General features: G+C 53.6%; 8 protein-coding genes across 8 annotated transcripts; 5 read left to right on the top strand and 3 right to left on the bottom strand.

The window, feature by feature from the left end:
- The first annotated feature begins 127 nt into the window (after nt 1-127).
- On the top strand, nt 128-3,725 carry BDW47DRAFT_19649 (putative ubiquitination network signaling protein). Its single transcript, XM_024818420.1, has 2 exons — nt 128-2,294; nt 2,361-3,725. Exons 1-2 carry the CDS (start codon nt 545-547, stop codon nt 3,608-3,610), a joined length of 3,000 nt encoding a protein of 999 aa, XP_024672775.1. The 5' UTR covers nt 128-544; the 3' UTR covers nt 3,611-3,725.
- Nucleotides 3,726-4,533: 808 nt separating this feature from the next.
- On the top strand, nt 4,534-5,938 carry BDW47DRAFT_104241 (aldo/keto reductase). Its single transcript, XM_024812278.1, has 4 exons — nt 4,534-4,878; nt 4,941-5,202; nt 5,283-5,610; nt 5,676-5,938. The coding sequence occupies exons 1-4, from the start codon at nt 4,739-4,741 to the stop codon at nt 5,873-5,875; spliced, it is 930 nt and encodes a 309-aa protein (XP_024672774.1). The 5' UTR covers nt 4,534-4,738; the 3' UTR covers nt 5,876-5,938.
- Nucleotides 5,939-6,316: 378 nt separating this feature from the next.
- Nucleotides 6,317-7,632, top strand: BDW47DRAFT_116968 (PAP2 domain protein; the record flags this gene model as incomplete). The annotated part of the gene is made up of 4 exons (XM_024815011.1): nt 6,317-6,417; nt 6,551-6,907; nt 7,002-7,006; nt 7,145-7,632. 4 exons carry the CDS (start codon nt 6,317-6,319, stop codon nt 7,630-7,632), a joined length of 951 nt encoding a protein of 316 aa, XP_024672773.1.
- A 188-nt stretch (nt 7,633-7,820) lies between these two features.
- On the bottom strand, nt 7,821-8,645 carry BDW47DRAFT_116967 (vacuolar protein sorting family 37 protein; the record flags this gene model as incomplete). Its single annotated transcript, XM_024815010.1, has 2 exons — nt 7,821-8,307; nt 8,380-8,645. 2 exons carry the CDS (start codon nt 8,643-8,645, stop codon nt 7,821-7,823), a joined length of 753 nt encoding a protein of 250 aa, XP_024672772.1.
- A 272-nt stretch (nt 8,646-8,917) lies between these two features.
- BDW47DRAFT_19616 (ankyrin repeat protein) lies at nt 8,918-10,287 on the bottom strand. The gene is made up of 2 exons (XM_024818419.1): nt 10,126-10,287; nt 8,918-10,065 (listed from the first exon to the last, which is right to left on the bottom strand). The coding sequence occupies exon 2, from the start codon at nt 10,041-10,043 to the stop codon at nt 9,390-9,392; it is 654 nt and encodes a 217-aa protein (XP_024672771.1). The 5' UTR covers nt 10,044-10,065; nt 10,126-10,287; the 3' UTR covers nt 8,918-9,389.
- A 140-nt stretch (nt 10,288-10,427) lies between these two features.
- On the top strand, nt 10,428-13,072 carry BDW47DRAFT_131131 (tRNA ligase; the record flags this gene model as incomplete). The annotated part of the gene is made up of 1 exon (XM_024817251.1): nt 10,428-13,072. The coding sequence occupies exon 1, from the start codon at nt 10,601-10,603 to the stop codon at nt 13,070-13,072; it is 2,472 nt and encodes an 823-aa protein (XP_024672770.1). The 5' UTR covers nt 10,428-10,600.
- Nucleotides 13,073-13,428: 356 nt separating this feature from the next.
- Nucleotides 13,429-15,451, bottom strand: BDW47DRAFT_19593 (putative Golgi traffic protein SFT2). Its single transcript, XM_024818418.1, has 4 exons — nt 14,886-15,451; nt 14,492-14,612; nt 14,089-14,239; nt 13,429-13,733 (listed from the first exon to the last, which is right to left on the bottom strand). The coding sequence occupies exons 1-4, from the start codon at nt 15,115-15,117 to the stop codon at nt 13,581-13,583; spliced, it is 657 nt and encodes a 218-aa protein (XP_024672769.1). The 5' UTR covers nt 15,118-15,451; the 3' UTR covers nt 13,429-13,580.
- Nucleotides 15,452-22,356: 6,905 nt separating this feature from the next.
- BDW47DRAFT_19534 (basic helix-loop-helix domain-containing protein) lies at nt 22,357-24,329 on the top strand. The gene is made up of 2 exons (XM_024818417.1): nt 22,357-22,502; nt 22,622-24,329. Exon 2 carries the CDS (start codon nt 22,641-22,643, stop codon nt 24,132-24,134), a length of 1,494 nt encoding a protein of 497 aa, XP_024672768.1. The 5' UTR covers nt 22,357-22,502; nt 22,622-22,640; the 3' UTR covers nt 24,135-24,329.
- Nucleotides 24,330-25,535: the final 1,206 nt, after the last annotated feature.

Raw genomic sequence — 25,535 nt, 5'->3', positions numbered from 1 at the left:
ACACAGATACCGTACCATATCCTGAGGCACCAATAGATGCCTGACTCCCGTTCTGCCCTCGATTTTCCCGTTCCCGCCTCCGTCTACCAATCCAGCCAAAACTTCTTCTTTCTCTCTCTCTCTCTCTCTCTCTCTCTCTTTCTTTTCTCTCTTTTGCTTCAACCCATTCGCCCTTCTCATAGTGGCCCTTTTTCACTTCTTCTTCTCTCTCTCTTTTTTTCTTTCCTTTCACGCCACTCCCTCTTTCTTCTCCGCTATCCATCCATTCGTATATTTCCTTTTCCTCCAGTCTTGTCGTTCCTTTTCCCGCCCTCGTCTCTCCCCTCTCTTTCTCTTCGTTTCTTATTCCCACTTCCAACCCTCTCCCTTCGACACTCCCCCCACCAATTTTAACCCTCCTCGTTCGCCCTCTCTCGACTCTTTTTCTTCGCTATCTTCGCCCGATTCTCCCACACTGTTTCGCCTTTATCCATCGCCTGGTCCAAGTCCTTGGCTGTCACCCGCCAAGCTGACTCGGACCCGGGTGTAAAGGCTCCCCTTGCCCATGCCACGACCATCGGCTACGGCTAGGAAGAATCAGAGCAATCGCCAGGAGAATGGTCCCTTCGGTCCCGGCAAAAAAGTGAACAAGCAGAAATCCAACGGTACCTTGAATGGCCACGCCAGCGCCGGCTCGACTCCGAATTCCGGCCCCTCCGCCGCCCAAGCCGCCTGGCCCGCCTCTCGCTCGAACAGCGACACCGCGGTCTCCTCCACAATAGCGACGGCCTCTCGGGTGAACAGCTCGACGGATAACGCCAAGGCCGACGGACACGGTGCACGCGGGTTTCTGAATGGATATGCCAAAGGGAATTCGGACATGTCGTATGGTCAGGCCAACGGGGCCGTGCCGCAGAATGGTGGCGTGGCCGCCTCGGCGTCGCGTCGGACGGACAAGGCCGCCGCCGCTTCCAAGAGGTCGTCGGGCTCCATCAACCCTCTCCAGCTCGCCTCTACCATCCTCAAGTCCTGCCCCATGTACGACACCATCGCGATCCTGATCTTTCTGCTGCAACTGCCTCCCATGGTCCTCACCCTGGTCCAGTTCCTCTTCGCTTCCCTGACCTTCATGCCTCCGAGCGGTGCCTCCGCCGGCTCCCTGTCCTCCAACTTCGACATTTTCCAGGGTCCCGCCGGCACCCCGTCCCTCGGCACCATGATCGCCATGGACGGTTTCTGTCTGCTCTTCTGGGGTCTCTTCATGTGGACGTGGGCGCAGAACTTCGCCCTCGACCTCGCCCACGTCCAGGTGGCCATCACCCTGGGCGGCGGCGGGTCGGGCAAGAACGGAGGCGTCAACACACTCTGCGTCGGGATCGTGCTGGTCTTGCATCTGATCCGGAGCAAAGGGATACAGGATTTCATCATGGGTCATCTGCTGTCAGCCAAGATCGTTAGTCCGGACCTCCTGTCGCAATACTCTCACCTCTTCCCGGCCGAATTTCGACGGTCCGACTCGCAATCCTCGCCAAGTTGGATCCGGAGTCTCCTAGCGGTCCACATCCTCGCCCAGGCGGGTACCGCCATGGCGAGGCGCTCCATGGCCAAGAATCGCGCCCCGGCCCCCGCACGCGTCGGCAAGCGGGTCGACACCGAAGCCTCCGCCGGCTCGCAGACCCAGATCGATTCCGCCTTCGAGTCCGGCGCCAGCGTCTCCTCCTACATCGGCGCGGATGGACAATTGGTCACCCCGGTAACGCATAAGGACGGTCGCGATCGGTTGCTCTCGGCCAAGAAACGCCGTCGGCAGGCCAACCAGGTCCGGAGTCGCCAGCCGTTTTGGGCGGCCCTGGCGAGTACGAAAGTGACGGTGATGAGGGAATACGAGCACTCGCGGGCGCTGTCCAAGACCAGTCGCGGGCTCCAGATGACCGAGGAGGACCTGCAGGGGGTTTCGTTGGATGACGGGCTGGTGTGGATCACAGAGGTGGATAGTTCGACAATTAAATTCGCCGCGGGCGACTTTGCCTCCCCCGACGACCCCCCGGTCTCCGGCGCCTGCGAAGCTGGGCGATTGGGATCGGATGACGCGGAGCCGTTCTACGTCTGCGTCAACGGGGCGCTGTGGGCGACCGCGACAATCAGCAAGGTACCCGACGCGGCCAAGGGGGCGAGCGCCGTGCATTGGCGGGGCGAGGTCTCTGGCCTCGCTCCGAACTGCGCCTACACGTGCGCCTTCCTCCGTAGCGATACCGACGAAGAGATCTGCGTCATGAGCGTCAAGACCCCCGCCGCCGACGACGCCGCAGAACAAGGTGAGCAGCCAGCGGCGTTCAAGTTCTGCCGCCGTCCTTTGGAGTGGTTTTCTGACCGTTTCCCAGCCGTGTCCTTGGCCGCCACCCCGCCTCCGCCGTCCTATCGCCCGTCGTCGCCGACCACCACGCTGAAGAACTCCATCGCCAACGCGGAAGGCAAGCTGAACGAGAAACGCTCCCGGTTACGGAAGATCAAGAACGACCACAAACTAGCCGTCTCCAAGCTGCGCAAGGAGCTCGACAACTACAACCACCGACTCCAAAGCGGGACGGATGAGAATCGGCAGAAGCAGCGGTCGCTCCAGCTCGAACGGAACATCCGGCAGACCGAGGAGGCGACCGCGGCCCTGGGCGCCCAGCTGGACACCATGGTGAACGTTCCCGAGGAGGAGATCGAGGAGTGGCGGGCGCAGAAGGCTCAGTACGAACGGGACCTGGAGATTCTCACCACCGCCAAGGAGGAGCTGAGCGCCGCGCGGACCGCGGTGGCCCGCGAAGTGTCGTCCCTTGAGTCCGATCTGACCTCGACGGTCCAGCGCCGGGAGCGTCTGCAGGGCCGGCGCACCCGCGTCCACGAGCAGTACGAGCGCATCGTCTCGGCCAACGCGCAGGGCCTCAACGAGCGGGAGCGCCGCGCGGCGGAGCAGTTCGCCCGGGAGCAGGACCAGGCCAAGCTAGAGATCAATTTCAACGAACAATTCGCCAGCATCGGCCAGTCCATCCACGAGTACCAGCTGCGGACCAACCAGCTCTGGCAGCAGTCCACCGCCCTGGAGCAGAGCATCCAGCAGCAGCAGCAGCAGATGCTCCTCGACGCCGCGCCGCTCACCCCGGAAGGCACCCTGCCAGGCACCCACCACCTGGACTTGTCCGGGATTACGCTGGGCGGGTTGACATCCACCGCCCCCGGCAGCCGATCGCTCCTGAGCGGCCTCAGCTTCCCGCCGATGAAATCGAGTCCACTGCAGCACTCCGCCTCGCCCGCGGGCGTCTCGTCGCACCCGACCTCCCCGCTCGCCCACGCGCCGTCGCCCTTTGAATCGGACTTTGTGCCCCGCGACCGGTCCTTCTCCAACCGCTCGGGACGGAGCAGTCTCTACGGATCCGACTTTGTGGACATCAACCGCCGCGCCGGTCCTTTCGCTCCAGACCCGTCCGACTCCCTCATCGAGAAGCATCCCCCTATCGACCCGATCGGCATGCGCTCAGTCGCCAGCCCGTTCCACCGGGCGGGCAGTCGCGGTAGCGGGAGCGGGAGCGGCGGAACTGGCAGCGGCAGCGGCAGTCCCAGCTCTGCAGCGGGCAGAAGCCATTAGGTTGTCTTCTTGACTTTCGCTGGTTGGGTCGGACCCGAAGATGCGGGCTCCCCTTGGGTCATTGCAAGTTGGCTGTCAGGTTCTATCGATCGGCTTATCCCGGGGTGGGCTTTCCCTTCGTCTTGGTTGTTACTGTGCCCGTGATCAATAAACTCGTTGTCTTGTGTAATGATTTCTTCGTAGAAGTGTTTTTCGTATTTGCGTACGTATTCGACTGTGGTCACCTGGAGAGTCATTTCGTAGGTTTAAAAAATCCTTCATATTCCAGGACAGGTATATAAATTGATGAATCCGTCAATCTCTCGAAATCTTAACGCAGGCGATATCAGTGAGCAACTGTCATTCCCCGTTGACAATCTACATAGTAGCTTACAATTTATCGTAGCTGTAGTTTACATGTATAGTATAGCTATAGCATGCCATGTCCTCACGCGAGTCATACTACGTACTTACTTTACCTCGACTGATGTGTAGGTGGTGAATATCTCGAAGCAGGTGTGGACTATGCATTTCCATGTAGGTTATTTATCAACACAGCTACTAATTCATTTTACTCATTGAGTAAGTGAGCAAATTATTTAGAAGGGTAGCTAGCTCTTCGAAGTGTGCATGTCTAGCGGGGGGATCTCTAGACAGAGCCATAAAGAAACATTGAAGACAGAAGCAGTCTAGAATTAAGTAAAACACAACATAAGCTTCAGATCTAGTTCAATAACTCATAAATCACATCTCTTCGTTCAAAAAAGCCGATACTAAAGAAACCCTCGGTATTCGTGGATGTTAGAGGAGCTTTAGTTATCTAAGGATTATATGATATCATGGAGTGACGTTTCCACAGCATGCCATGCTTCCTGGCAGAGTTCAACAAACCAGGTTGGTTCATTCGAACGTCATAAGTCTTAGACTTTACTTCGAACAAGGTCAAGACAGGCGGGCACGTCAAGCTGACGTTCATTTTGTGTTTGTTCTTATGATTATAAGAATTGTGTTGCTCACAGCATTTCGGTACTATACTGTACTATACTATCTATCAATTCTATCATACCATCGATTAATCAACTCTTAGTTTAACCAACTCCCTCAATTCACTTAACACACACCATTACGACTGCCTTACTAGATCTCAAAATGGCAACCCACTTCAACCTCAACACCGGCGCCCAAATCCCCGCCATCGGTCTCGGCACCTGGCAAGACGAAGACGCCCAAGAGAACGCCGTCTACGAAGCCCTCAAAGCCGGCTACCGCCACATCGACACAGCTCAAACGTACCCCTCCCCCCTCCTCCTCATTACCAATTAGCCCTTCATTCCTAACCAGCTTCGCCCAGATACGGAACCGAAAAAGCCGTCGGCAAAGGCATCAAGAAGAGCGGCGTGCCCCGATCTGAGATCTTCCTGACCACAAAGCTGTGGAACAACAACCACCACCCGGCAGATGTGGGCCCGTCGCTGGATGACTCGCTGAGGGAGCTCGAGACGGACTATGTGGATTTGCTGCTGATGCATTGGCCTGTTGCTTGGGAGAGGGGGCCAGAACCGTTCCCTCAGCGCGATGGAAAGCCTGCTGTTATTGATGTTGATTATGTTGATGTATGTCTTCATCTTACCCCCTCTACATCCCATCCCATCATTCCACTCGCCACAAATGCCTGACTAACAATACCCAACAGACATACAAAGCAATGGAAAACCTCATCCCAACCGGCAAAGCGCGCGCCATCGGCGTATCCAACTTCTCCAAAGCAGAAGTCGAGCGCGTGTTACAAAACAGCCTCGTCGTGCCAGCCGTGCACCAATTCGAGCGACACCCTTGGCTACAGCAGCGCGACTTTGTCGACTGGCACAAGTCGAAGGGCATCCACGTCACGCAGTACTCGCCGCTGGGGAACCAGAACGCGCTGTATCCGCGCGGGGAGGGGATTGGCCGTTTGGTGGAGGATCCGGTGTTGGTGGAGATTGGGAAGAAGTATAATAAGAGCGCGGCGCAGGTTGCGCTGGGTATGTTCTTTCTTTCCTTTCCCCCCAAATTTCCTTTTGATGATCCCGGCTAATATGTATAACAGCATGGGGCATCACCGGTGGCCAGTCGGTCATTCCCAAGAGCAAGACTCCCTCGCGCATCAAGACCAACCTGGAAGGAAACTTCAAGCTGAGTGACGAGGATGTGAAGAAGATTAGTGGTATTGACCGAAAGCTGCGATTCAACGACAGTAGCTCTGATTTTGGATATAATCTGTTTAGTGATCTGGAGGGGAAGAAATAAGTGTATATAGTTTATGTAGCTGTTTGGGGGTGGTATTTTTATAATTTATGATAAACGTTTATATATATGTATATACGTATGTATGCAATATGCATGTATGACGCTGTGTTACGTAGTTAAATAATAGATCCGGAATTTCCTCCAAAAAACGCGTCCGATCTATGGAGTAGAAGGTAAGGTCATATCAAGATAATCAACCAACGCCGATCTCAAGACCAAGACCATCCAAACCAAGACCGTGTGGGGTAAATTCCAGCTTGAGATTGGTACAATTTCAAAGTCTATATAAATAAATACTAAACAAGTATGAAGGGAGGAGCACAGCCTCCTTCCTAATTACCTTTCTTTGTCTGTCAGTTACCAAGGTACTGGTCTACTACAGTATATACCTGGATAGGCATGCTCCTCCCGACAACCATCCCTACTTACACTTGACCAACAATGACGCTCAGCAAAGAACTCCCCCGAATAGTCCAGCATGCAAATCGCATCATTCCCAAACGGCTGATTCTGTCATATATCACCGACTGGGTGTTTATCGCGTACTACCCCTACCTTCCCTACCTACTTCCCTACATACTCACCCACCCATCCTATCCCCAGCGCAAACAAAACCTCAAGTCCAAACTAACAAGGCATATTCAGAGGCATCGCCCTAATAGGCTACGGCTTCAGCCGAACAAACCCCACCCACACGCCCTTCTCCCTAACAGACGCATCCATCTCCTACCCGCACGCCAAACACGAGACCGTATCCACAAGCGTCATGGTAGTAGTATCGCTCATCGCGCCAGGCGTCCTCATCGCCCTCCTCTCCCTTCTCCTAATACCCGGCTCATCCGCAGTTCCGCTAGCGACAACAAGCGCAGCACGCTGGCCGTACAAAATCTGGGAATGGCACGCGGGATGGCTGGGTCTAGGGCTCGCGGTTGCAGGCGTGTTCATGGCTACGGAGGGGTTGAAGGACCTGTATGGCCGGCCCAGGCCGGATCTGCTCGCGCGCTGTGATCCGGATTTGGAGAAGATTGGGACGTATGCGGTTGGGGGGCTGGGGAGGGTGTTGCCGGGGGCGCCGACGTTGGTTTCTTGGGGGATATGCAGGAATAGGTCTAAGGCGTTGGTGAAGGAAGGGTTCGTGAGCTTTCCGAGTGGGCATGCTTCTTGTGGGTATTTCTTTCTTTCTTTCTGGTTTGGTTTGGTTTGGTTTGGTTTGGATGGGTTGGGCTATATGTCTATTTGTCTATTTGTCCATTTGTACTGACTGTCTAGTTGCCTTTGCTGGATTGTCGTACTTCTCCCTGTGGCTGTGCGCCAAATTCTCCGTCGTGTTCCCTTATTTCGCCCATTCGCCCTTCAGCCAGGATTTACACAGTCGAAAGCGTGAAACGCTTCGGGAGCAAGGCGCTGCGCCGCCCATCTATATGGTCATTGTTGCCTTTGTGCCCTGGGCTGTCGCATGGTTCATATCGGCCTCGCGCTGGTTCGACCATCGACACCACGCGTTCGACATCATCTTCGGATCGGTGATGGGGATGGTCTTTGCCTGGGTCGCGTTCCGCCTTTACCATATTCCCATCATGCGGGGGGCCGGCTGGGCGTGGGGTCCTCGGAATCGCTCGCACGCTTTATATAAGGGAGTGGGGCTCCCAAGTCAAGTTGGCACTGAGAACTGGGCCTATGCACCGGATGTGTCGACGGCGGAGAGTGATGACCGTAGTGCGGATCTTGAAAGCGGGCGACGGGATCTAGCGGAATGAGCAGTCGAAGTTCGTAATAATGAAACCCACGTCAGCGGGCTTTCGTTTGGATGTGCCGCGGTGAAGTAGCCGACGCGTGATGTAGATCGCATCTAGTAATATGGGCTTCGTTGGAGAATTGCACGGCCTAGTAAGTGCAAGATTAGATATACGGGAGTCAAATCCAACGGTGGACGCGGCATACCTGTTCACCTCCACCCACCCACTCTTCCCTCATCCCACCGAGCCTTAGCCTCCCTCCGTGCAGCCAGCTTGCCAGACTCAGCCCTAACCCGTCTAATCCAATCCGCGACCTCCTTTTCAGTAGCTCGCCCATGATGCTCCCCTTCCAGGAAGCTCTCCTCCACAGCATGACACACCGCCTCCTGTTCCGCGATGGACGCCGCCAATCGCTGATAGAGAGCCTTGGGCGACCACGGCGCCAGCGCCGCGTCCATCTCCGTTTGCTTCTTGCGCCACGATACTTCCAGCGACTGATGGGTAAGGAGCAAGTTCTCCGTGGACGACCTCAGCTCCGTCACATGCGATTGGAGCTCTAGAAGACGGTTCGCCAACTCCTGGTTGTACTTGAGGAGAGACTGAAGGTGTTGTTGGTGCGCGGTGTACGACGGATGGTGGCTGGCTAGAGCGGAAACGAGACTCGGGTCTTTGAGGATGGTTTGTAGATCGATTGTCCTGTTGTAAATCATATCAGTTGGTTTTGCCCGTATGATCTAAGATACCTAGTATAGTAGGAAGGATGCGTACGATTTATCGTTCACGTTGCCCGGAAGCCAACCTTCTTCGATCGTCGGGGGCTCGGGCAGAGCGCTGGGTTGAGCTACGCCTGGAGATGAGTATTGATTCCCTGCCTGCGCGTTCATCCAGCTCTGTCCGTAGTATCCCTCCTGCGGGTTCTGTGGTGTTCCGGGTAACGGGGGGTTGGTTTGCGGTGTGCCCCTTCGGCTCGTCTCGTGGCTGCCGGGTTTGGGGGGAGGGGGCGGAGGCGTATCTGGGTTAAGGGCTGGATTCATGTTGGTCAGACGTCAGTCAGGATGTCGTGGTGAGCTGTATGATGGTATTGATGATGATGAGCGAGCTCAGTGGAATTGGAGATGCGGGGAAGAAGGTGGTCATCACGTGATATCGACGATATTATATAATCTCAACGGTCTTCCTATGTCTTTCTCGGTCTTTCTCGGACATCTTACGCGTATATATTAAGGGACATATCTGTAATAAGTATCTGGTGCGCTATGTGTTTCTCATCAGGATTGCTTGCGCCCCTTGCGAGGGTCAGGACCACCTCTGGGCTGCATAGAGGATGATGCTGGTGCGAGGCGTCTAACAGCCTCTCTAGGAAGCACTTGGGCATGCGAATAACACAACAAGATTGTAGAATGTGACCCTGTTAGGCTGCACTGCCAGATAAACCCCTATCTTTGATTGTATGCTGCGTGTATTCTACCAATGACTCACTTCCAATGTGGTCATGTATAGAATGCCCCGTGCCTATATAGTAGTCGCCAACCTTTCGCAGCGTCTTATGGACGGAGAGAAGGCAGGACAACGTCCATCTTCCCTCCAAGAATCACACGTCCAGTAGGCCACGGTTTGCTGGGACTGCAATAGACCTGCAGTTGGGATATGCAGCTAGGGTTGCTGACGGACGCACTGTCACGTCGACCTCCAGTTCTCTGATCGGGCTATATCATTGAATTTGGACAGGGTATTGAGGTATTAAAGAGAGCAAAAATGCCATGCGCAACGCATCCAATCTACTCCGTCCTCCTCCGAATATCCTTCTCGACAGTCTCAATATTAGACCCCGTCAGCGCATCCGCAACCAGCTGACGCAACTCATTCTGCGTCGCCTCGCTGTGAAAGTCCTCCCGAGCCGCCAGCTCATCAATCCTCCGCTTGAACTCGGGGTCCACCTCGTCGGTACCCGCGTTCGCCTCCTGCTCCGACACCGTCCCCAAGTTCATCTGGACATTCGGGGGCAGCGGCGCAGGCGTGTTCAGGGCGCCTGCGGGCTGGGCGGGCGGGGTCGGGATGCCCATGACCTGGGCCAGGTATGCGGCGACTTCGGGGAAGGAGTCGTCAGCTCCGATCGTCTCCTGGGCCGTGAGTCCCTCGTCGTTCTGGCGGTTGTAGTCGACGCCCAGTTCCTCGACTAGGCACTTTGCGATGTTGACGTCTTCCGTTACGAATAGACATGTCTCTCCGTCCTCGTCGAGGAGGTTGACGTCGGCGTGGAACTCCTTGACGAGGGCGCGCAGCAGGTCAATGTGTCCGTAGGAAGCGGCCGCGTGTAACAGAGAGTATCCATGGTCGTCTTGGTTCGAAGCGATCGAGGGGTTCGACCGGAGCAGCTCTAGCACGGCGGAGGGGTTGTCCGCGGCCAGGACGTAAGGGTTGGGTGCGCTCATTGTGGATAGCAGGGTTTCCTAGCTGCAAACGGGGAGTGTGAGTCACAGTGTCTGTCCACAAATCGCGACGTGTCAATCATACCTTAAAGATATACGGACTGACAAGTAAGGATCTAGAAACAAGAAAAGATGGCTGATCTAGGCTTTGTTCCTGACGAGGGTGAGGCGGAAAGAAAACCAGAGACCGATGGGGAAATTTTTGCCCCGCAGTTCCTGATAAGATTTGCCTTTGCGCACACCGTGCCTTTTCAGCCTCTCCTTTCAAATCCCCACATCAGAGCTGACTCTTTCTATTGATCGTGAGTCATCTTTGAATAAAGCTCATTGATTGATTCTTGTGAGGCTCCATCGAAAATACGGGTAAGACATCCTTGTACAGAAACTAGCGAGCCGTGTTTTCTCTTTCTTTTTTAAAGAGTGCTTTCCCCTCACTGTCATTTTGACTTACACTCTTGTACCACAGGCCTGAATGTTACCTGCACCTTAACGATATCACCCTCTAACCATATACTTCTTCTTCTTACTGCAGATCGAAGATACCCAGGGAAAACCGCAAGATGGTCCACCAGGACGCGAAAGAAGTGGCCGAGCTGGTCAACAGCTTGGAGACCGCCAGCAAAAGAACCAAGGCAGAAGGGAAGAAAAACTTCGTCTGCAAGAAGTCCACATTCCACGTGGGACCCTCTCAGAAGACCACGGTAGACTCGTGGAAATTCATGGATTGGGACTACAAGCGCTCTGACCTACCGACCTACGCCCGCGGACTCTTCACGACGCGACGCAAGGACGGCACGCCCGAGATCGCCGTGCGAGGCTACGACAAGTTCTTCAACGTCGACGAGGTCAACGAGACCAAATGGCGGAACATCGAGATGAACACGCGGGGTCCGTACGAGCTCAGCGTGAAGGAGAACGGCTGCATCATCTTCATGTCGGGGATGGAGGACGGCACGTTATTGGTCTGCAGCAAGCACTCGACGGGCGTGCGGACCGACGTGAGCGCCAGCCACGCACAGGTGGGTGAGCAATGGGCGGAGAGACACGTCCAGGCGGTCGGGAAATCGGTCAAGGATCTGGCGCAGGAGCTGCGGAGGATGAATGTGACGCTGGTGGGCGAGCTCTGCGACGATAGCTTTGAGGAGCACGTCCTTGCCTACGATGAAGCCGCCGCGGGGATCTACGTCCACGGGCTCAACTACAACGTGCCCCAATTCGCTACGTGCCCTGGCTCGGAGGTCCATGCCTTCGCCGATAAGTGGGGCTTCAAGAAAGCCAAATTCGTGACCTACGACGACCTCGACTCTGTCAAGAAGTTCCTGGATCAGTGTGCGGAGACGGGGACGTGGGATGGCCGCGAGACGGAGGGATTCGTCGTTCGGTGCCAGATGGGCCCCGGCGGAAAAGCCCCGTTTGAGGATTGGTTCTTCAAGTACAAGTTTGAAGAGCCATATCTGATGTACCGGCAGTGGCGCGAGTGCACCAAGGCCGTCATCACCGGAAAGGTCCCGAACATCAAAAAACATAAACAAATCACCGAAAAGTACCTGCAATACGCACGGAGACGGCTTGCAGGCAACCTCAAGTTGGCGAGAGAATACCAGCAAAACCACGGCATCATCGCGCTGAGAGACGGCTTCCTGAAGGAGCAGGGGCTTAACGGGTCCGAGATCATCGCCATGGAGCACGAGGCGCAATCGCGGGAGGACGTCGGCAATGTGATCATCACTCCGATTGCGTCCCTGGGATGCGGTAAGACAACTGTAGCACTTGCTCTGACCAAGCTCTTCGGATGGGGTCACATCCAGAACGACAACATCCCCAAGCAGAAGAACAAGGGGAAGAAGTTCTCGCTAGATATCACCAACACGCTCAACGAGAAGCCCGCGGTGATCGCCGACCGGAACAACCACATGAGACGCGAGAGACAGCAGCTCATGGACGACATCTTCCCCATTCTCCCTAACGCCCGGTTCGTCGCCCTGCAGTACGTGCACGAACCCAAAGGTGAACTCCTCCCGGGCATCCGCGAAGTCACACGCAAGCGAGTGCTCGACCGCGGCGACAACCACCAGACCATCCGCGCGGGAAGCAAGGACTCCCAAGAGATCGTAGGTATCATGGAAGGGTTCCTCAGCCGGTTCGAGGCCGTGAACACAGACCGCGGACCAGACAAGGACTTCGACCAAGTCCTCGACCTCGACGTGCGAGCCTCTTCGCGAGAGAACCTCGAGATCATCGTGAACGCCCTCCACTCATTCTACCCGCAACTCATCAAGCAAGTGCCCACAGCGCAAGAACTCGACGACGCCATCAAATGGGCAATGACAGAGTACGAAGTCCAACTCGACCTCAGCCATCAATACCCCTCAAACACCAAACAAAAGAACAAGCACGCCAACCCCACCACCAACACCAACAACAACCAAACCACCCCCCCACCCGCAACCCCAGAAGACCTCTCCAAAAAAATCGAATACTTCAGCATCACCCTCCCGACCCCCGAAATCACCACCCTCCTCCACACCCTCTTCCCCCCAGGCACCGACGCAACCAAAGCCCGCACCTACCACCACCTCTCCAACACGCGCCGCATCCAGCCCACCTTCCACGTAACGCTCATCCACCGCGCCTCCAAACGCGACCACCCCTCAACCTGGGACTCCTACACACAGCAATACATCCAGCGCATGCACACCAAGCCCGAATCCGACCCAACCATCACACCAGCCCTAGGCGCCGCACGCGTGCGCCTCGAGCGGTTAGTCTGGGACAGCCGACTCATGACCTTCGTCGCGCGCATCATGCCTCCTGACCACGCCGAGCAGGAGACGTGGGCGTGCGCCAACGCCATCCCGCACGTAACAGTCGGCACTGTCTCGCCGGACGTGAAGCCCAAGGAGAGTGGGGATCTGCTGCAGCGGTGGTTGGAGACTGGGTCGGGGGGGGATACGGGGATTTGGGAGGCGGAGATTCCGGGGGTGAAGGTTGTGAGTGGGGTTGTTGGGGAGGTTATGAGTCGGGGGAAGTGAAGAGGTAGTAGGTAGTTACTTAGGTTAGTTTATTGATTGATTGATTGGATGGGGGAATGATATTTGTTTATTGATATTCTTGTGCATTGTTGTGGAGTTTTTGTGTTGTTGTCGTGAGATCAGACAAGATGGGAGGTATTGCTTATTGATAGCTACTTAGGTATACTATCATGTATCATACATATTTATGGATGGGATGCCTTTACTCTGGAAGCTCGCTTTCAAGACACCTAAGATAAAGTAAAGAGAATCACTGATATATATTAAATATATACTTATTATATACATATGAGTCAAGATAAAGGCCCAAAAGAAAGTAAATAGTGTATCTCAGTTGAAGTGTCTTGTGTCTTGTTATAGACACGATACAGTGTGCACCCCTTATCCTGTCGAAAATACAATATATTATGTACCCACTATACGAAACCACAACACAACGCTCAAGCCAAACGCTGACGCAAAGCCATCTATCTATGTGCCGTTATCACATCTGTACAGACACCGACAACTAACTGCCCATCCAGGTCGTGACGCGCGATGCACCGAACCGGCCCATAAACTGTAGCCCGGTGCTGCCCATGGGAAAGTAGCTGACGAGGTACCAGACCAGGGCGGCTAGCTGGAAGATCGAGGAGATGAGGGTGAGGAAGGTGGAATGAAGCTGTTATGGAACGTGTTAGTCAGTGCTGCGTGTGGATAAGGAGTGTATACAGATAGATGGAGTCCTGTTAGGACAGTCACTGTCCGATTCGCTCCGGTGGACTCTCGGGCTTTGAAGCACGAAAGTCCATATCCCTTGGCACGTGGGCCATGATATCACCGGCTAGGCTGCGCCACTAACGCAATGCAGGATGGATGCGAGATCCATTATCCACCCCCTCCAAGACGCCCAAGACGTCATGGCAAGGATGGAGCGCGATCGCAGGGCGGGCGGCCGTCGCGGGACACACAGGATAAACCAGAGCGCTGGAACAGGGCAGGGGGTATGATTCATGAGACAGAAGCAGGGCACTCACGCCGATCGCGAAGAAAAGAGTCATGGCAATCGAGCCAAAATAGGCAGCCGTGAAGGGCAGCCGTGATCCCGAGACCAAGTGTTTAGCGTAAACCATGGGTCCCATGAGGACGGCCCATGATAGCAAGAAGAGCAGCGAGCCAACCGACCATCTATTTTCGGTAGAAATCCGAATCAGTCAGTTTGGAGAATCAAAGCCAAGGTGGGGTCACGGCGTGCAGGTGCAGCACGGACGCCGGGAAGGCAACGAGATCCGGGCGTGAAGGGGGGGGGAGAAAGCCGCCACAATATGACAAGCTCTACACCGCCTCGTGGACCGGGGGTGTTTGAAACGCAAGCATGGTGTGGGAGAATGCATCGCATCAACCCGCGGAGATTGGCTGGAGGGGTTGGATGTGACTTACAGGATGGCAAACTTGCGGGGTTTGAGGGAGAGCACCGGGAAGAGGAAAAAGCAAATGAAGAAACACACGGCGGCGCCAACGTTGCATGCGATGAATATGAGCATCCGATCCCATCGGCTTACTGTTGAGAGTGGAATAGTCAGCCTTGGCCCAATTTAAAAAGCTAACCGGGATCCTTCCAGGGTACATAGAGGAGAAAAAGATCCACATCCGGAGAGTTGAGAAGGGAGGAAAGCCGAGCGACACTCGCTCATGTCGCCACTGGCAGGGTCGTCCAGTGAAGCCAGTCCAGATGCAGGAACTGAAGCTCCGTCACCTGGACCGGGCGGTGCAGCAAATCAAGGAAAGGGGATGGATCATTCGGGAAATCAGTCATGAGCTCGGAGGAACTTACGGGCGAAGAAACCATCTTCCTCTTCCCGTCGATTTGCAGCAGGGAGGGGAGCTCCGGGAGCTTCGTGAGTGGGCAGTTGCAGATAGCCCTCGCCTTGACCAAAGGGGTTCAAGGACTGTAACCTATTCAGGAAGGGGCTGTTGGATGACGAGTTGGTGGTCGCGGGCACATCGGGGTCGCGTCGCGCCCAGCCCAGGGAATTGACCGAATCGCGGAAGGTACTAGAGGCCATGGTCCTGATTCGTCCGTCTGAGGCGCTTGGTTTACGTCCCGACTAAGAGGGGGTGGAAGGAGGGGGGGGGAGGGGGGTGGTGAAGGCTTCGGTTGCAGACGATATCTCTTGCAGCACTAGTGTCGTGCACGAGCGTGGAGGGCACCGGGAAGGTAACCGGGAGGGCAGATGGGTGGGCGTGGGTGGTGGGTGGGTGTCAATCCGGTCGAAACCTCTGCAGGGACTATGCACGACGGAGACGAGTATGTACGTGCAGATGATCTGCAGGTATCGATCAAGGAGGGTGAGTGTGAGGGAGCCAAAGGCGACGGTGATAGGACCAAGCCACAGCGGGCCAGATGACTGTTGCGCAAACCGGACTAGACTCCCGAGGAGCTAGGGCACGGGGGTAAATCTGGTGTCGACTAACGAATAGACCGTCTTTTGGGGAGAGTTGTTGAGATGATCTGCTTGTGATCGCCCTGTATCTGCTTGTGTCTGTTGGTCCGTAGCTATCTTTCGAGTGGTCGAATACGGTATCAAACAGTAATCGACTATCGATAACCACCTTTCTAGACAATAGGAAGACAGCCCCGCCTGTAGTAAGAACACAACCAACTACCCAAGGTGGAGTAGCTTAATCGGAATGATAATGTCCCGTGAATCCGCGCAAGAATGTGGAGGATGAGATCATCGATGAATCCCGTGGAGTGGGGGCGCAGAGACAAGCTGCGGAGAACGGAGAGAATGGAAGGTGGGGGGGGGAGGAAGAAGCTGCACGATGATGGTATAGAAGTCGGGGTAACGTCGGCCGGATGCTCGTTTGAGATAGGGAGGGAGATGGACTGGGGGAGAACCGGCTGCAGGAGATTAGCCATAATCAGATGACACTTGCGGAGAGACGCAAGAGGGATGGAAGAGAGACAAAGGGGGGGGGAGGAAGGGTAGAAGGTGTGGGTGGGAAAGACAAGAGGTGTGGGAGAGGTTTCGAGGCCCCAGGCAACGCAACGACGTTGACACCGTTCCCAAGACCGGGGGGGAAGGTTACATACCGAAGTTGAGCAACACTAAGACGCTAGGGGGGGGACAAAAATAAGATAAATCAAGATAAAATAATAAAATCAGAACAAAAATGAAAATCAAATGATATGAATCAAACCCAAGGAGGTCAATGACAGAGAATGGGGAGTGAAATGGCGGAGGATGAGACGATGGACTGGCTTCTTCCGCTCTGGAGAAGTTTAGCCTAGCCAGTCACGCTAGGCCGATTCGGGAATTGGAGGCTCTCGGGCTGATGAGGGAACCAATCACAGCCTCGGTCGATGCAGATGGGAACACCAGCTGACCACACTAAGCCTAAACCAAGCTGGTGACCATCGACCCAGTCCGACTAACCAATCACCGTCACGATGCTTGACAGGGCGGGCAGAATCAATGCAAATGATTGGTGCGTCTGATGAAATCGCTGCCTTGCATATCTGAGACCTCCACTAGAGATTCGGTTTCCGCCACCGCCTGGGGTGAGCGCTGTTACCGCCATACTTACCTACAGGTACGGTACCTACTTTACCTGACTTCCTCTATTTTTGTATTTATCATAGATAGGTACCTGGTACTCTTCGATTACGTATGTGTAATAATCTGTCTATAATCAAGGACAGGCAAGTACAGACTACAAAGCCATGCTCAACCCAGCAGAACCCACCTGCGAGGTAAAGAGAATCCACTCGCCCTCACCCATCACTTCTCTCCAACCTCAACGAATAAAATACCAAAGATCGGAGTTCCCCCCTCACAACAAGCGCTTGTTAAACCAGTGGCGATCAACTCAACCCCTCCCTTCTTGCTCCCCCCCTGCTTGTCTCCCTCCGTTAGTCCCAGACGATCCTCGTTAGAACAGCCGTCGGTTGCAGAAGTCTACTTCAACCTCATGTACCGAATACAATGCCGGTTACCACACGGGTCTGTGTGGGGTATTATTCGGAGGTAGCCGTTTTTAATCTAGGGAGAGATGTGGATACTGGATGCCTGTTCTGTTTGTATAAGTCTGTTATAAGGGGTGATTATTATATTCTATTTTTGCTCGAGAGTGTCAAGCCGATGACGCGTTGGGTGAGGTTTCCTCGTAATCACCGCAAGGTTCCCATGTTTTCTCCCAGAGCCAACCTGTTTCCCCAGGTCGGAGAAGTGTCGGGTAAAAGGCAACCTCGGTCAAGAGCCGACAATCAACGATGGGAAGAATGAACCGAGAGTAAACCCATCTAGGATAATATGATTCGCATGGAGAACTCCGCATAATTGAACCCCAGAAGAATGGATGGCTAGTAGTCGACGGTGTAAACACACCGCCCTCCTTGCAGTAAGTAACCATGGATGGTCGTCGGCCATGCACCCGAACCTTGACGGGACGGGACGGAAACGGGAGCCAAAGTTGCTCCATGCTCGTCTACTCCATACCTACCTTAGTTATGCGAGATCTCTCTTAGTCTTCACCCCGCCTTCATTTCGCATGGGAGGCCACGAAAATGGAGGCGAGGGTGGGGGAGGCGACATGATGGTGTTATCTCGATGGTAAGCGGCACATACGTATGCTGGTATGTAATAAGCCGTAGACATTTTAGTTTTCTTTTTTTTTCTTTGTTCGTTTCTTTCTTGGCTTTTTTTTTGATCATTTCTTTGTTCGTAGCCCCGATCGATGAGAAGAGATCGATTGGGTGAAAGCTGCGCCTGCACCTCCAAACCCTAGGTCCTCTCCATTCACCGCATCAGGAATAGAGGCATTATCCGTGGTCAGTCCACCCTTGGGAGGGTTGGTTGGTGTGGGGGATGGACGGATCTCCGCCTGGTTGCTTGCATGCCTCCGGTCCATAGCCCCGAAAATCTCGGTTTCCATCAGGCTTCGAGCAGGCCTGAATTCCCCGGCGAGACCGACAGATGGATGGGCTTTGGCTGATGATTGGTTGTTCCATGATTCTGACAGCATTCTTAGAGGTAGGGAGGTATGTTTCCTCGCTTACCTACCTAGGTGGCAGGCCTATCTCCGAGGGAGAAGTTGGAAGCGAAGCATTCTCTACCCACATTCTGGAGTCTATGATTCCAAATCATGAGATTCCCTTTCTGTCCCTTGATGGTAAGGCATCATACTTCGCTCCTGACAGACGGATCATTATCAAGGAATGTGAGCAATTCCAAATCATTGTCCCGGGCACAATCCCCAGGACTGTGTCCCAACGGTGAGGAACAAACAATGAGAATCACCGAGATAATCAATCCAAGATAGGAAGAGAGGGATGAGCACGGACGCTCGGGAAGCGACAGGATCTCCAGTTCTCCACCCAGTCTGCACAGGGTCACGGACCGCTTTCTCTGGGCTTGGGGGTGTCAGCGACTCAGCGCCGAAGACGCTCGGACAGCCGTGGGTCCATTGGAGGGTCGCGAGTTCGTTCTCCTCGTAATCAATCAGCACCCTCGTCATCGCATCTTAGTTCCTTTCTTTATGACTGGTTTTATGATTATTTTATGATATTATTTTTATGAAAAAGTTTATTAATTTATTAAATTATTTACTTTATCATTATACTAAAAACACCATCATCTATTCCGATTCCGTTCAACACGACTGATGTTGGTTACCATATCATATCAAAATGATCACCCATACAATGACGCCCTTCGGATGGCGATTCCACCCCGTCGTCTTCTTCTAGTGTCTGCCATCTGCAATCGCCCGTGATGATGACGGGGTAGGAACAAAGACCAGGATATCTATTTCTTCATTGACCGCCTCCACATGGTATGTCACGATCATCCATACAAGTGCTTTGTCTGCTTTGTTTGGTGTGGTAGTGGATAGAATGTGAAGGTGAAGTGGGGAGGGCGGGGCGAATCTCAATACGGCGGGGAGGGGATAAAAATATCCCTATGATGTCATTGTAGGGCTCGGTCCTATGATGATCAATTTAGATGGTATGAGAATATTATATTATAGTATTTTATTGTATTTTGGTAGTTGATGGTAAATAGGAGTTATCTCATGGTGGATGACTTACTAGGTTCGTTGCCTTGATTTCTACGTGAACGCCTATTCTCCAGAGGTCACCCTGCACGTTGAGGATGATCGGATCTGGGTATGTTTAGGGCATCTGATACATTCTCTCATTGCTCGACAGGGAAGGTTCGGCTGGCAAGACCGAGAATCATGATAAAGAATATCTACATATATTATTCCAAGTAAATACAATACAATAAAAAGGGTAAGTAAATTAAAATATAATTCAGAAAAAAAAAAATAAATAAAACAAAATAAAAGAGAAAACTGAGACAAAGTATATATTGTTCCATAATAGCAATGATCAAACAAGACAGTGAGTCATTGCATCCACCACCAACAGAACAGGTGACAAAGAGCGTGGTACCTGGACTGCTCATGGGATTTGCTCAGGGAGATTATTATTTCTCCTCAAATGCGTATAGTCCTACCCTCCTTGATCCTCATTCTCGCCTTGATTCGTCCCTCCCTTGCCCGATTGGGATTGTTCAGTCTTCACTTTGGGTTGGATAGAGTCATCAGCATACTTTAAGTATTCAGTACTCAAGGAGAGTTGTATGGTATCATTATCTTTCTATTTCTGCATACTTCCAAGAATCTTTCTTTTTCATCCCCACTAGACTCTTTTCTACCACACCTTTTTCCTCTCTCACACACACTCACACCCCCCAGGACGACTCCTTCCCCCCTTCACCCTCCATGTTTGATTTTTATTATTTTTTATAGTATATGATTTATATCATGTTATTAATTTTCGAATTAATATATTTTTTTTAATTATCATTATTCTTGAATTAATATTTTTATTAATTTAGTATAGTTATCATTCCCCCATCCCATCCAACGCACGTAATTCTCAGTGACGACGTCCTTAAGCCTCGTCGATTGAAGATCGACGGCCTGCATGACCATCGCTGTGACATATCAAATGGGAGGTCTGCAAGAACGCCTCGGGAAAAGTCCTTAAAGCCTTCGGTTCCCTCGTCATCTCTCCCTTCTGCAGGTGTTCTTTTCTTCGCTTCCTCCATTTGATGCACCTTCCCTTTGCTTTTCTCTGTCCTGCTTCAAACCCTTCCAGACAAGTCTTAAACAAGTCGGGAGGATCCCTCCTCCACCACTGAACTCGTTCGGTTTCTATGTCCCATCCCTGATGGCCTCGCCTCGTCAAGGATAGTCTGCCTCGTCCGCTGCTTATCAGGTTCGTATTGTCTTTCTAATCCGTTTCGAGCTCGAGCCTCCTCTGTCTCGGTGGCTTCCTCTCAATCCCCCCCCCCTCCCTTCGCCTCCTTGGTCTCCCTTGGTGAGCGAGAGGCTATACCCCCCTCTGCAGGGCGCAGTTTGCCTTGACCACGTGTGGGAAGGCTCTTCCCCTCCTTTCCTCTTCCTCCTCTCCCCCTTATTTATACTTCCCGTGTCCCTTTCACCCGGGTTACACGCTCGAGATACCACCAGTCTGACGCTGACCCTCTTTACAGTGCTCAGCCTTGAGCAAAGAATCCCATCTCATTCCATCCCATCCCAACGCCATCTACGTGGTTCTGTGAGTATAGATATATATCTTTCATATAGGTTCTTCCCGGTCATTTGGCTTGTTTGATTTCTTGCGTTTCTATCCCATCTCCTTCCTGTATTTATTATCCGGTGGCATCATCCGCGGAAAAGCAACGGCCGAAAGGAAAAAAAGGTGGAGAGAGAAATACCCCTCATTTCTTCTCCTCCTTGGGCCCCCCATATCCGGACGGACCTGGAATTTCCCGCGTTGGGCACCCTGCCTGAAAAGCGTCATCTCAGACCGACGGCCCACCCCAGTGATAGCCTTGTACCTGCGGGGACCGAGCGGATCGTGTCTCTCTGGCGACAGTTCGCGGGGCAACCTCCCCATCAACGACCCAATCGTCCGTCGTCAATCTCACGGACCCCGGGGGTGGGCGGAGCCACTTACCGGATTCGTGCACCGTGGAGAGGGTCCAATTATGGAAGATTTGCAAACCATGTTGATGTGAAACGACTCAAACGACTCCAAAGAAGAAGGGAAAAAAAAACAAGAAAGAAAGAAAGAAAGAAAGAAAAAGGAATAAGACGATGCGATAATGCCCGGACTGACCGCCTGTTGATGTCGTGATTTTTCTTCCCCACACAGAACCGTCTTGGAACTAAAGTTACCAACGTACCTTACTGTCCTCCACTTTCCGGTTAGTCTGCACTGTGGACACCATCGGCTTCGAATTGCTTCGGGCCTTTTCTTATCGCATCCAGACCACATGGGATAATGAGATAATCATCAAATCCCAAAAGGAACCAGGGGAGAAAAAGGGACAGAAAAAAAAAAAAAGAACCCCTTACTCGAATCCACCACGGTTTTGGTCCGATCCTGGCTTTCTAGAAGGTCTCTCGACTGATCGGGCTTTTCCCCCCTGATCGATCCGACGTCTCGTTGGATATTTCTAATTATTTTGGTCCGGCCCGCCGTCTCCGCAGAAATCTCATTTCATTTCTTTCTTATTTTTCCTCGGCTGGTTTGGAACTGGAACCGACTTGACTCGCTTATAGCCACGCATCTTCATTTCTCCCTTTGTCTCGTTTTTGGTTCTTTTTCTTTGAATATTATCTTTTGTTCGTTGATTCGGCTTAATCTGCACATTGATTTATCATTTATCCCTGTTTGGGGTTGAACGACCGCTTATAGGCCAGATCTCTAGGTTTCTTTGCGCGCCGTTTGTCGGTGTAGCAACGTTCAAGTTGTTGGGTCAAGAAATCATCCCGCCTTACGATAGTGGCAATTGCCCCCCCCCGTCCGCTTTCGATCATTCTCAACCTTACTCACCTTTCTTTCCCTTCCGTTGCCGCCGGCTGAATTTCGCCGCGACATCCCTCGCATCTGCCTGACTCTACCAACCAATATTGTCATCATCCTGTCACAGGGGTTTCAGCTTGTCTCTGACCTTCTTGACCGAGTTTCCTCGTGGTAAGTTGCCGCGCTTCCCCTCGCCCCTCTCGCTCGTCAAGTGGATTTTCTCCGAGGCGAAGTTTGGAGGCAAACCTTGCGGTTTTTCGCTGCTCGGTGAAATCAATAAACTGACCTCTTCCCTCGGATTGCAAGGCTCCATCCACCGTCATCTGAAATTTCAATCTTCCCCACCGATTCTGGATGACTCACGGGTCTCCCTGACGAACCCCTCGAGCGTCCTTTCTTGTCATTCCGCGGAGATCGAGCCGAGAACGCTGAAGTTTCTCCGCGATACCGAATAAAGGGGTGAATTTTCGCTGGCCCCCATCTCGCCACATTCCCCGACCCCGGGGTTGCCTACATCGCACATCTTACCCGCCTATCGCCGGGAGTTCGAACGAACCTTGGATTGTAAGGGATCGATCCCCTCCGTCCACCAGACCACTTATATATCTCCGACCTGCTTCCACTATCCGCACCATGGCCGAAGTGAGCATGTTCATCAAGAGCGATCCTGACGAACCCCACAGTGACCAGAACCCTTTCCTCATGTCGCAATCGGGCTATTCCATGTCCAATCAATTTGGACACTCCGCCGACGGAGTGGATCCGTCGGATTTGACCATGCCAAACGGTGGCTTCATGCCCTACCCGTTTACCTCCCAACAGAACATGTCGTCGAGTTTCAATTTCGGCAACTCGGGCATCGACACGGACGAGCTGCTGGATCTGGAGATCAGCGGCCAGAATGGCGTCCCACGCGACAACAACGTGAACTACCTGCAGGACCAGCAGTCCGGCGCTGGCTCCGGCATCCCCATGAGTCACCACAGCCAAATGTCGCAACTTTACTCCAACACCCCGGACGGCGCTCCCATGAACAGCCCGTTCATGCACAGCTTCCACAACTACGACCACTTCCGGTCCATGAACCAGGGCCAGCCCGGGTCCCACATGCAGAGCGGATCCCACTTTGACCAGAACTACCTGGCCACCAAGGGGCGCACCGGCTTGCCGGCGGGCACGTCGGCCGACGGTCGCAGCCCCATGACTCCCAAGACCCCCGCCCAGGGGTTTAGCAGCTTGACCCTCGGCACGCCGGAATCCGGCAGCTTCCCCACCCAGCCGATCCGCACGGGCCTCCAGCACCGGCACCAGAAGACGCTATCGAACCAGTGGGACGGGACGCCCGGGAGCGCGCACTCGTACGTGGAGTCGCCCATCTCCTCCCCGGGCCACCCCTCCCACCACGCGGGGATCTCCGAGATCCTCAAGTCCGGAAAGCATGCGTCCTTGCCGGCCAAGGTCGATGCGCACATGCCGGGGCAGGACCTCGAGTCGCAGGAGGCCAAGCGCCGCCGTCGGCGGGCGTCGCACAACCTGGTCGAGCGTCGCCGACGCGACAACATCAACGAGCGGATCCAGGATCTGTCGCATCTGGTGCCCGGCCACCGGCTCGAGGACGACAAGGTGCGCAAGCAGCTGGTCAACAACAGCACCATGCCCGGCACGGGACCGGGGGCCAACCCGGCCACGTCCCTGCTCGCAGGTGGCAACGGGCGCCGCGCCACGCCGGGGAACATCACCATGGGTCTCCCGATCGAAGAGAAGGAGAAGGGCCCGAACAAGGGGGACATCCTCAACGGGGCCGTCAGCTGGATGCGGGACCTGATGTGGGCGCTGCACGTCAAGCACCAGCAGGAGGCGGAGCTGGCCGAGCTGATCAGCAGCCTCGGCGGCACCTGGCCTTTTGAGCAGACGGAGGACGAGAAGCGGATGCGGACGGAGATCCTGGACGCCTTGGAGCGGAATGACCCGAGCTCCTTCAACTACAGCCGGGGACCCGGGAGTGGACTCCGCGTGCCCAAGCACACGAACATGGCGGGTGAGGCGGTGTCCGGAAATGGATCCCTGAGCCCGCAGAGCCTGAGCCCGCCGTTCCACGCGAACGGCAATCCGAACGGGACGCAGTACTGGAGCGGCTCGGGGCATGCGGCCATGAGTTTCAAAGAAGAGGACGAGTACACGATGGAGATGAACTAGGCGGGGCTTCAGTTCAGATTGCATTCGTGGTACGAAAGTGATGTGTTGCATCCACAGGCGCCAGAGGATAATGGGTCAGTGACGGCGTACTGACGAGATATGATATTTTTTTTTCTTATTCTTTTCCTTCTTTCTTGTCTTGTTATGCTATCTATTATCTTTTTTTTTCTCTTCCCCCACTCACCTTGGGTTGACAGACGGTCTGTGGCTTCTATCTTTCTGTTCTGTTATGTCTTTTCTGGTCTTGACTTCGGTGTGATCCTATCCACCAGTACTGTTTTTTATACCATCGCTTTACTTAATGGTGGCCGGCAAACACGGTATTGCCTCGTTGTCCTGTCTTGGGCAGGGTAATGACCCTCCCAGCATGGGGGCGTATATTCTTCTGCGATGTTCTCGCGATTCCATCTGCGATATTTCTATCTGCGACTGTTCTGTTTTGACATCGATACCCTTTTCTTTGATCTGTTTGCCGGTATTTCGGATGTATCTACGAGTATTTGGTTATTATGTTTCAATCAACATTATCATTCATCATTCCTTCATGTAGTAGATGCTCGTTATCACTATTTCATCATATCATCAGTCATATCTCGTATGTATCATACCAGCACTAAAACCAATCCCAATCCCACCATAACCCACCTCCCAAAATCCCCAAACGAACCCCCATCTCGACCCCAACCACAAGCACTACTCTCAACAAAACCCCCCTTCTCAACCGTCCCCGTCTCAGAGCTAGACCCATCCCCAGAAACAGCAACACAATTCTCCCGACACGCAAACCCAACCGGACAGCACCCGCCCCCAACAGCCTCCGCACAACTAAACCAGCCATCCGCACACTTCCCCCCACTCCCAGTACCACCAGAACCACCACCACCACCAGTACCCCCAGAATCAGACCCACCAGTCGAACCAGGCACAGGCACAACAACAGTCACCCCATCAGCATTAACAGTCGTCGTCGACAACGAAGGCGGAGGACAAGACGTCGTGTCGCAGTCTCGGCCTGTGCGGCAGCATCCGCCCGCGTAGTGCGCTTTGCATGCGTAGAAGCCTGTTGGGCAGATTCCGGTTTCATCATCATCATTATCATCGGAGGAAGTGGTGGAGGTGGAGAGACTGGTTGGGCGGGCGGGGGGGTTGAGGTCGTTTGTGGGTGTTGTGGGCGCTTCGGTTGTGCTTGATGTTGATGTTGATGTTGATGTTGGTGGTGATGGTGGCTGGGGTGCAATGTCGGTCGAGGTGGATAGGGTGGTTGTTGAGTGGAGGGTTAGGGTTATTGTTGTTGTTTTTGAGCCTTTGTTTTTGAGAAATCATTAGCTGGTTTCTGTCTCTTTCTCTGTGTGTCTTGAAAAAAAAGAGAATAGAAAAGGGAAGAAAGAAAGAGAGAAAAAA

The sequence above is a fragment of the Aspergillus candidus genome, assembly GCF_002847045.1.
Source record: "Aspergillus candidus strain CBS 102.13 unplaced genomic scaffold BDW47scaffold_17, whole genome shotgun sequence".
NCBI classification, from domain to species: domain Eukaryota; kingdom Fungi; phylum Ascomycota; class Eurotiomycetes; order Eurotiales; family Aspergillaceae; genus Aspergillus; species Aspergillus candidus.
Note: the sequence above shows the minus strand (reverse complement) of the source record. Positions and strands in the feature narration are given on the sequence as shown.